General features: G+C 32.3%; 1 protein-coding gene across 4 annotated transcripts; it reads right to left on the bottom strand.

Annotated features, from left to right (window-relative positions):
- Positions 1-1214: 1214 nt before the first annotated feature.
- LOC108464523 (protein POLLEN DEFECTIVE IN GUIDANCE 1-like) lies at positions 1215-7933 on the bottom strand. 4 transcript variants are annotated; one of them, XM_053024369.1, is made up of 14 exons: positions 7794-7927; positions 7641-7687; positions 7065-7553; positions 5985-6136; positions 5570-5673; positions 5020-5108; positions 4758-4831; positions 3778-3928; positions 3526-3693; positions 3028-3125; positions 2792-2914; positions 2502-2570; positions 1915-2137; positions 1215-1812 (listed from the first exon to the last, which is right to left on the bottom strand). In XM_053024369.1, exons 2-13 carry the CDS (start codon positions 7657-7659, stop codon positions 1931-1933), a joined length of 1743 nt encoding a protein of 580 aa, XP_052880329.1. In that variant the 5' UTR covers positions 7660-7687; positions 7794-7927; the 3' UTR covers positions 1215-1812; positions 1915-1930. The 4 variants fall into 4 exon arrangements, with proteins under 4 accessions (XP_052880329.1, XP_052880328.1, XP_052880327.1 ...); XM_053024368.1 differs by having other exon boundaries at positions 1215-1815; XM_053024367.1 differs by having other exon boundaries at positions 1215-1835.
- Positions 7934-11275: the final 3342 nt, after the last annotated feature.

An 11275-nucleotide genomic window follows, 5' to 3' on the forward strand; every position in this document is an offset into this window, starting at 1 on the left:
TAAGTTGTGATTTAGCTGGAAAAAAAAAGCTTCTGAAGGACTTTAAAAAAAAAAAAACTAAACAAACTATTTTATGGCGTCATAAAATTTAGGCTAAATGTTGAATATGAATTTAAACCTTTTAAAGCCCCCTTTGTAGGAATCAAAATTTTGAAAGTGATGAAATAAAGAATAAAAATTTTCGAATTTACTCGTAAAGATCAAATTTTTATATATTTATAAAAAAACTTGTTAATAATCATGTAATAGATGTTTACTTTTTATAATTATTAAATTTATATTTATATGATTATTTTAATTATTTATTTAATAATTATTTGAAATAGGAATGAAAAGAAAAAAATATATATTTGTAAAATGAGGTTTCATCGAAATATCTGAACTCATTTACTTTCAATGAGAAATTCATCCTCCAATGTCTTAAACACGCGGACCTCAGATTATTCAAACAAAACTTTGCACGACAATCGAGGAAATTGTAACTAAAACGCACCAAAGGGAACCTTACTCAATAGGGCTAAGGTTTATTGTACTTATGTTGTTTTTCTTTAGCTATAATGGTGTAAAAAGAATTGACCATATATACGATTTACCTTAGATTCATGGTTATTAAACATAATAATTTTGTTATATATGTTTTATTGGTCATTATATGTAATATGGTTTTTCCTTGGTCCTTATTTGAGCAAAGTGCATTAATTTTTATTTATATGACAGTTTTGAACCCAAATTCAGAATTGTTTGAATAGTTTTTGTTTTTGATGCAAAATTTGCACAATGCATTGGGTATTGTCCATGTGAACCGTAATCACCCACATTATTAAGGGTGAGGAGTTACAGAAATTCCAACGAGTTGGCCAGTTGCTACTAAACTCAGTCAGAGCCCCCCTCACTCACTACTTGCTCCCTCTGCAGATCGACTCACATTGGTTAATGTTACTAAGAAATGGTCCCCTTCCCTCCTTTGAATGCATGACCTGCACAAGGAAGTCGGGACCATAATACGCTACTTCCTTGAACTCAACCTTGTCAAATCAACTTTCATTCTAAACACCCGGCTATTCACATATGGTGTCTGCCTGCTATTATAATTACTTTGCAAAATTCTAGGGCCACTCTGAAGATATGATTCCACATCCCTTCCTACTCATAGCCCCTGCATCACCTTTGTCTACATTATTATTATTATTATTCACGCTTACTTCGTCCGGAACTTGGGAAACCCACGCATATATATATTATATCTATTATATAAATATAAAATCCTTAAAAACATGAAAAATAATACAACTCAAGTTATCAAATATGCACCTACATTTTATATTGGAGTTGTTCTCAACGTGCAAGTATCCCTGCCTACTACATTTATCCCAAAATATGATCCTACATGGACCTTTTCTTTAAACCTCTATATGGATAAATATTGAAAGAAAAATATACTCTCGCAACCCGAGTTCAAATAACATGTTATCATTGTGATTACATAAGACTCAGACGATAAGGGGGGTAATGCCACAAGTGATTAGCATAAAGGTAGATATAAGACCATTTTATTCCAACTCTTAAAAGTCGGACTCGTTTCTGAACAAGACTTGAAGTAGACGCGAAGGAGTGCATTTGCAGAGTAGGGAGGGATAGTAATACTTAAACCTTTGTATGAAGAGCAATAACTCTCGAAAGCCAACAGTTTCATCAGTCTCTACAAAATTGGAGGGTAAACCAAAGACCCATGTATGTATAAAACCCCAGTATCAAGACTAGACAATATGCTCTTTTGGTGTGGACTGCGGTATCTCATGTATATGTTACATCCTGCTGCCAGTTTCACGAATAATCTGAGCGGTTTTTCATATATTTCCCATTTAGGATAAGAAGCACCAAATTAATGCAATAGAACTTCTCTATGATATTCACCTTTTATTGTTTTGAATCAGTCGAAGTGAAGATGGTGTTTTCTTTTACGACACCTATTAACATACCAAGTTGCATGTTTCTGTAGGCCCATCCCGATCATTACTTTTAGGCTTGTGAGCATGACATAGGTTACTGAAATCAAGAAAAGGATCCAAAAGAGTCTCCACGGCAAGGGGCTGTATGGGAGGTGAGCAGCATATACTGGAGTCAGCACTCGAATGACCTTAAGAAACAAAACCAACAAAATAATAATTAATTTGAAATACTTCTCTAATGAGCATCTTTTTAAAGCAAGAAATTCAACATAGAGATTACTGGTCAACCAGAAATTGAACAATATCTTTTTTAAATATGGTTAATTTCGTGCTTTTCCCTCACATTTTACTGCCTAGCATCTAATGCATTCCAACAAAACCAATATCTTATCACTTCCATTGAAATGTATAGCCAATGAACATATGTCAGCTTTATCCCCATGACATTATTGGCAATTTTTCCCATGTAAACAATAAACAAAATAAAGGAAAAGGGGAGAGTGGAGGAAGGAGCAAAGAAAACAATTGAACAAAGTATTAACTGGTTCTTACCACACAAGCTGGAGCAAGAGGAACAAAAGTGAGATTTTTCTTGCTGTCTTCAGTTTGCATATTTAAAGTCTGAAAATGTTGGCATCGTGTTACTTTAAAAGTTAATAAAACAAGTTAAAAGAAGATTTTTTTACCGCATAAATAAAACAGCTAATTAACGAAAGGGAAAAGAAAAAGTACAAGTGAGGGAAATATGGCAAAAGAAATGATATACAAGAATAACTTTTGTTCCCAAAATGACAGGTTTGGGGGAGATTTATCAAGAATCTATCACTTAAAGAAGCATGTACCTGCTTGCAGAGATCTTCAAGAAATTCTGAGTATTCAATGGGCTTTACACCATTGAATTTGGCAAGGAATGAATGTTTTATGATATCAATTAACATTTCACAAAAGAAAACCACAAATGCATTCTGCAGAGTTCATAAAGGAAATTATGAGCAAGCCATACAAAGTCCTGTAAAGTACTTATGATAAGAAAATATCTGAAAACATAGAGTACCATGATTTTTTATGGTGTACTTACAAAAAGAAAGCTTTCAAACCAAGGACCCTGAGCTTCCAAAATATTTTGAGCTAATACGAATAAGAGAAATGCTGAAATGTGGAATCTCTCTACTGAATCTGACAGGGAAAATAATTCAATAGTTTATATTTGAACAAAACGACCACAGCGATTAGCAACATGACAAAAGGAAAATGCAGACAAACAATGCAGATAATATGTTTCTAATAATGATTTTCCATGAGTTGGAACTGGTATGTGCTCAAGTTGGTTATTATACACTAACTAATACATGTATTCTCGCTTCTTGTTCTTTCTAACTAATATTTCAATTAGTATGGCAGTAAAATGAACATAAAAGGAAAATATTGTCAATATTTCCCTAGAGATAAATAAAAATCATGATCAGGAAAATGTTACAGTGATGGCTCTTTTTGCACTTTAAATTCAGCAAGTGTCCAAAATATGATCAGGCAGTCACAAATGCCATAAAAAGAAACGTACAAAGGAACAACTCACCTGCATATGCGAGATTGTGGATGTTATCCTTGCTAAAGCGCTTAAAGACATTGCTTTTTATCTCAGCAAAGTTATTGGATACCAGCAAAGCAAATAGTGCGTTATTATGAGCAACGATGCAAGTTGATAAAGTAATTGCCTGAGCTAATAAAATAAAAGAATGAAGAAGTAATGATAGTCAAAGAAACAAATTGAACAAGAATATTTTTTTTTTTTTGGGGGAGAGAGAACATTGCTTAAATATAAGGATATTTGAGAAAGCCATAGCCAATGCTTGGTCAGAAACAAATCTACGGATCCAGAATCTCATGTTTTCCTGAGAGCAAGTTGCTAGTCCTTCTGCAGAATTAAATAGGGTTTCAAACACATCTCCACCAAAACTTTGGCATAATTTATCAATTATCTGCAGGTGGACACAAAAAACAGTGTTACATTGAATTCAGCCAAAATACCAGCCAAAATATACATGCAAAATTCAGTGGAATCAAAGCAGATGACAGAAGAACACACACTAGTTTCTTATGGTAGAAAAAGATCCTACAACAGATGTATAAAATAAACGAAACCATAAATGTCATTTAACAGTCTTGGATCCAGAAGAATATCTCTAGAAGACTATCTAATATTTAAATATTCCAGATGAAAAGATCTTATTTATGCGTAAGCAGGCATGCTAAGCAAGCTCCAAATCCTTGACCTTAATCCCTTGCTTTGAGATAGCCTTCACATAGAAGTTCTGTATTCCTCCCTCAGAAAAGAAATTTCCCAACTCACAACTTTAAAAATAAACAATTGTTTTGACAAAAGTCACTTATCAAGTTCAATGACTAAAAGGCTGGAAGCTAAAATTTCTCATTTTCAATATGTTAAAGAACATTAGCTTCACAACATGTAGAAACATGTCACTCTCTATCCCTTCCCAAGGTTTTCCAAGTCTTATCATCATGTTCCATTGACCACCTTAGCAGCTGCCTATCCACTAAAGTTGGGTGTCTCATTACATTAGAAATACCAATGTGAGCTCCAATTATAGACACCACTGAGGTACCACATTGTAATCACCATGAGTCTATTAGGCTCTAGCATTACTAGAGTGGAAGACAAAAAAAATCAGTTGATAGCTTAATTCACAGTAAATATTGAGCCTCTGATATGAGCTCTTAAATGCATGCACATCACTGAATCACTCAAAGTAACTGAAAAATTATTCAGGTTCAGCTGTTCATTCTCACCTCCAGCACATTGTAGACCATATAGAGTTTGATTGTTCCTTGACCACGAATCATGTGATATATTAAACTGATATCTGGGAAGACAAAAACTAAAATTAGAGAATAAAACCACCTATGAAAACAGTATTACTTGTTAAACTCTCTCGGTCCATTAGTGGTAGAGCACTAATTAAGCCTCAAAATCTTAACAAGCACCAATGACATGCATATTTTTAATGATTGTCTACTACAAACATGCAGGCAGTGATATGTCCTGCCATACCTGTTTGGCCCAGGAGAATGACTCCACATGCTAGAACAAGAAAGCAGCCAAAATCACACAGCTCTGCTGCAGAAAGCCTCTTGAACTGCCTGCCACAAACATGGTTAGGTTATTTTGCAATCATTGCAAGACACAATAACTGCAGTATGTGCCAAAAAAGAAAAATATGATGATTTAATATATAGCCTGAAAGAAACAAATGTTGTTAAAACAAAAGAAGCATAAGGAGAAATAATTTTTTTTTGTGCACGAACTCTAAGAATGATGCCAGACGTTATGCCAGCCTTATTGAAACTTCCAAAAGAAAGCATGAGTCGTAATTCTAATAGAATCCTTTTACTACTTCAATGAAAAACTTAAAAGAGAAAAGGCAGAATTGTTTCGACATCACCACAAGCATGGGGATGCAAATCATTTCAAATGAGAAATGAGATGTACATTTGCACGGTACATCTGCATGCATGTATTCCCAGCAAATCATATGAACCAAAGTATGTATAAATCTGAGTATGTGAGTGTGTGTGTGTATACAATATATATAATAGCTAACCTTGCAGTCAGGAACCTCCAAAGCTTAATCAGAATCCTTGTCGGCATGATAGTTAACAAGGACAGAAACGCATCAAAGCAGACAAAGAATCCAACATCTATAAGCTGAAATAAGATTGCCGCACTTGAGAATGTTTCAAAAAAAAAACAATGTTACAACAAAATAAATCAATTTGATTAAGCAATCCACAAGAAATAGAACAACAATTCAGCATTTTAACAAAAAATAGAGTAGACATAATTACCAGATGAGGCAAAAAGAAAAATCCAAGAAACAATGAATATAGTAAGTGCACGCAATCTTGTTACTGATAATGTGATGAGGTACAGGTAGAGATTACCAAAAAATCCATCTTTTCTTTTTCTTTTTGACTCTCCTATTTTATCCACATCAAAGAAGGGAAAGCTAATATTACCACTTCACATCTCCATGGCAAGCGGAAGATAGTATCATACACTCGCTCTCGTTCTTTCTCACTACCAAGTGTTGTGGTCCTCCGCAATGAATTTCCACTATACATTTCATCCAAAAAGTACTTCGCCGGTGATTTGTGCACTGCATAAAGATCTGAAATGCATAAAATCAAAATAAGAATATATCTTAAACTTACATTTACATGAAACATAACTGAAATAAACAAGAGAATACAGATATAATATAATGCTCAGTTTCGCTAAATATACCCTCAATCAGCCCCAACTTAAGGTCAGAATTCTTTTATATCATAACTCTATAGAAAATTCTGCCAACTAGTTAGACTATATGTGAACAATCCTAACTTTCTGGATCCAACATAGCTTTTACATGATTCTGTTGGTGTAGGCTCCGAAACTATAGAAAGGGGTTAAAACTTTAATATATATATATATACACACATATGCACTCGGCAATAAACATAAATATAAGAGTGCAGCATGCAAAAACCTCAGCCATATGAGGCATGCATAAGTAGCTTTCTTTTTCTAGTTATGTAATTTATGACGCACAGTTTGCTACAAGTTTGTTATTACATATGTCAAGAACTACTCCAGGTCAAGCCTTGCAAATTTCTGGATTTGACTCAACTAGGGTTTATGAAGAGGCTTGGTGGACATCAGACCTTGTGTTCTAAAAACTCTAGAACGGAAAGAACCACTTTAGTGAATTACACTTATTACATTAAAAATTAATACATTATATTCAATAAAAATCTCCTTATCAGAGTTCCAAGCCATCAATTATGATCATTTCAACAACTAGTAATACTAACATATGAGTGACACTCTACCATCAACCATGATCGCTGATATAGCCAATTCATTGTAATAATAGTTTTCTTGAATTCTTAATTGCCTCTCTTGAATAGATTAGAAAACACTGATTAAAGTCAACATTTGAGCATTCTATTTATATTCGTCCATATCTATTCTACCATGTTCCATGCACCAAAACACATTTCCATAAAATGTTCAATAGAAAGATGTTTATAAAAGAACGGAAATGCATAAACGCTCACAATTAGGATCCTCAGACATAAGCCGCTTCCAATCCAACGACTCAGCTGTGTCCAACTTATTCGCCACGTTCCCATTAACCACGGGCTCAGGCTGTGCCGGGGGTAACGGCTCCTTCGAACCATTCATCTCCGCACGATCCTCTTCCGCCCTGGACGCCACCGCTGCCATCTCCTCTCGTCCGCCAATGACATTCCTCTGCCTCAATTCCCCAAAACCACAAACATTTTGACACACGCTTTCCTCCACAACCACGACGCTCCCGCTGCCAACGCAACTGATCTTGTTAACGTTCCCATTATCTCTGATCCCATAATTCTCAGAAGTCGACTCCACTACAGTACCACTGCTATCGTTCCCACACTGTTCCGCCACCGGATCTTCCGGAATTACCGGGAAATCATCTATAGCCTCCTTCCTCTTCTTCTGTTTCTTCTTCTTCCGACTATTGCGGGACGGCTTAGCGACGCCGCTTTGGAGTCCGGTTGGATCTGAAGTCGATCGATACAACAAAGATCGGTCATCTTCTTCTAAAGATCTAGTTTTGCTTAAAATCTCGAAAGAGAGCTTTCTATTACCTGACGATCTCAACGCCATGGTGGCTATGCAATCATCTGAGAGAAATCTAGAAAAAGGAACAAACAAAAAAAATATGAATAACAAAAATTTGGAAAAAATGAAGATTTTGTTTAATTAATTAATTTGCTTGTTTGGATTTGATTTATTTTTACGTTGAATGGAGGAAGTGGGAACTCTCAAGTTTTTTTTTGGCTTCCAATTTGCTTTCACCTTTCAAGGTAATGTGCTCGATGATGTTCCATCTCACGAGCCATTGGCGCCAGTGACGACCTTGGTCAAATCACCTTCTTACACGTAATATTTTTCTTTCCTTAATAGAATATCACTTTTACCCTAATTACTTTTTACCACCTTAACTTTCAAATTTTAGTGTAATTAGTCCTTCGTATGTAAAAACTATCACAACCGTCTTGCATGACAATCTGGCTGTGATGAATACTATTTTTAGAATTTTTTTATGGACATTTTTTAAATTTTATTGAATTTTTAATACTTTTTTTTAAAATTCTATAAACTGTAAGTATACTATTTTTTTAACGTAGTTTTTCTATAAAATTAGTCCATAAGCTCGCCTCACTCGAAAAAATTAAATTGTTCAAAAAAATAAAGGTATAGGGACTAATTTTAACAAAAAAAATGGAGAAGGGAGAAAAACAGAGAGAGAAGAAGAAGAGAATGAAAAATAAAGAAAAAATAAAAGTTAAAAGAACATAAAAAATTTAAATTGCTCAAAATGAAAAATATAGGAACTGATTGTATAAATTAACTTAAATTTTTTTATTAAAATAATGTTTTAACATGTCAGATCAGTTTACCGTTACATCGTTAACGGCTCAGTGACTAAAATGTTAACGTAAATGACTATAATGTAACTTGAGGTAAACAATAATAACTATTTTAGTAGTTTATCCTTTTATAAATTGAAGATCAATAATAAAAATAAAAGAGCCAAAGTGACTAACAAAAATATTAGAGACTTAAAATATCACATAAGTGCACGAATTCTCAGTAAATTTAAATTTTAGTCTTTGTAATTTTATTTTTAGGAATAATGATTCGAATCTAGGTCTTTATTAGAGCATATGAACATCCGATCAATAGGTCTCAACTTGAATTCTTATTTTTTTAAAAATTTAGTCTCTCTACTTATCAAATTTCAAATTTTAGGTCTATTAACATTGTTAAAATTATTTTATTAAATTCAAGTTTATTACAACGTTATTTTTTAGTCTCATGCCTACCAAGTGAGTTTTTTTTTTACTTCAACAAATTTAACAAAAAATTTCATATTTTAAGAATTTGACCTTAATTTAGAAATCTAAAAATAAAGGGACTAAATTCTCATAAATAAATGTATAATGACTAAATTTCAAATTTGTTAAAATTACAGGGCTTATGACATATTTTAACCAATATATTATTATTCCTTCTTAATTAATAATCGATCAGGCTTTAAAGAAATGAATGATTCATTATTATTATTATTATATTCTTTATGATAGCAGATTTCATGATATCTATTTATAGTATACTATATTATACCTATATATATATGTATAAGCAAAGGCCTTTCTTAGATGACACAAGTCTCACTTTTCTTTTCTTTTCTTTTCTTTCCATTTTCATTATATAACAAAATGGTCAAATATCATTTTGGTCCCTCTACTGTGTCTATGATTAAGATTTAATCTTTATATTTTAATTTCTTAAATAATTTGGTCCTTATATTTTATAATACCATCAGTTAGTCTAAATAATTAATATTATAGGATAAATATCATAACTATTATAAATGAACTTTGATTTTGTGTAATTATACACTTTAAACTTTAATTTTCATTCAAATGTATACATAAAACTTTGATTTTGATTCAACTGTATACGTGAGAAGAAATGAATACATCATTTTTTTATATTATACAAGTAAAATTATATGTAATATGTAAACACGAAATGGTGTTATATCGATAATGTTGTTAGTGGTTTGTGAAAATTGAATCAAAAATCAAAATGTTCATATGTAAGTTTGAGATTTATCCCTAATATTATTGACTACTCTAATTAAAATTTTTAAATGATTTTTTAAAATAAAATGCTATTATAATAAAAAAGTATTTTCTTTTAAAATCCACATTAAATACCAAAATTATTAATAGTGTTAATTATTTGGACTAACTAATAACATGACTTTTTTTTTCCTTTTCTTTCCATCATTATAAGATAATGATAAATTTTTAGTTTCGATCTATTTACTATACTCACATTTGATATTTAATCTTTATATTTTAATTTGATATAACATGATCATCTACTTTTATGTGATAATTATCTTATTAATTCACTATCACACCCACCAATGTTTTTTTTTTAATTTTTATTTCCTAAGGTATCAACTGAAGTAGATCTAGTAACTAATTCTCCGCATTTTTGTAGGCCCATTAAAGTGATAGATGCTGATCACGAGTTTTAAAGCTGCTCTATACCCAAAATAAGGACCGAACCCTCAAGCATTATATAAGGACTTAAAGTACGAGAGAACCTTACTCTATAATCATCTTTTTATTGGTAAGGGGTTAAGGGTATACATATACAATTAACAAAGTTGGTAGCCATGCATCTTGATTAGATCTTTTGTCTCACAAAATGACAATCGATCTCTATATTTTTTGCTCTCTCATGAAACACTGGATTTGAAGCAATATGTAATGTCGCTTGCTTATTGTATATTAACTTCATTGGGCTAGTAACTTCTTATATGAACTCTGAAGCAACTACTTTAACTAGATTAGCTCACAAGTGGCAAGTGTTATTTCTTGATATTCCATTTCTGCACTTGGTCTTATGACAACATCTTGTTTCTTACTTTTCCACGAAATAAAATTACCATCAAAGAGAACACAATATCTTGAAGTGGAACATCTATCAGAGGGAGACCCAACCGAATCAACATCTAAATATCCAATTACTTGTGTATTCCTACGATCTCCATATAATACACCTTGTTTAGGAGCATTTTTTATGTACCAAAGAATACGTATTGTCGCATTCTAGTGACTATCACAAGGACTCTGAAGGAATTGACTAACCACACTCACTGCAAAAGAGATACTCGGTCGAGTGATGGTAAGATAATTAAGTTTCCAACCAATCAAGGCTTTTCTTGGTTTGTAAACAAGTTTGACATTAGGATCCATTGGTTTATAGTTTAACATCCTTATTTCCTCCAAAATATTCGAAGCATATTTTGCCTAGGAGATAATAATACTTATTTTAGATTGAGTAATCTCAATACAAAAAAAATATTTTATCTTCCTCGAATCTTTTATCTGAATATGATCCAAAAAATGTTGCTTGAGACATAACATACCTTAATGATCATCTTCTCTAATACCAATGTCATTAACATATATAACAAGATAGATACACTTGTTGTGAGTGTTGTGATGATAAAAAACTAAATGATCTGTCTCACTTTCCTTTATCCCAAAGTACTCCTTAATAACAGTTCGAAAATAGATGATTTTAGCTTTAGAAAAAAAATTTAAAAAAATGGTTTTGCTTGGGTTGTTTTCTATCTTGTGTGTGCTTATTTTCTCTAAAAATGAAGTGTTGATCTTTATTTAAAAGAGAAAAA

Source organism: Gossypium arboreum, chromosome 13 (genome assembly GCF_025698485.1).
Source record: "Gossypium arboreum isolate Shixiya-1 chromosome 13, ASM2569848v2, whole genome shotgun sequence".
Classification (NCBI taxonomy): domain Eukaryota; kingdom Viridiplantae; phylum Streptophyta; class Magnoliopsida; order Malvales; family Malvaceae; genus Gossypium; species Gossypium arboreum.

Bases quoted from the DNA above. Each gene is read 5' to 3' on its own strand.
- LOC108464523 (XM_053024366.1), bottom strand. From the start codon at position 7,895: ATGGCTCGTGAGATGGAACATCATCGAGCACATTACCTTGAAAG. The intron at 3,694-3,777 runs ATATCCTTATAT...GACTATCATTAC, and splicing joins ATTGGCTATGGCTTTCTCAA to TTCTTCATTCTTTTATTTTA. The intron at 2,571-2,791 runs GTACATGCTTCT...CAACATTTTCAG, and splicing joins TTGAAGATCTCTGCAAGCAG to ACTTTAAATATGCAAACTGA.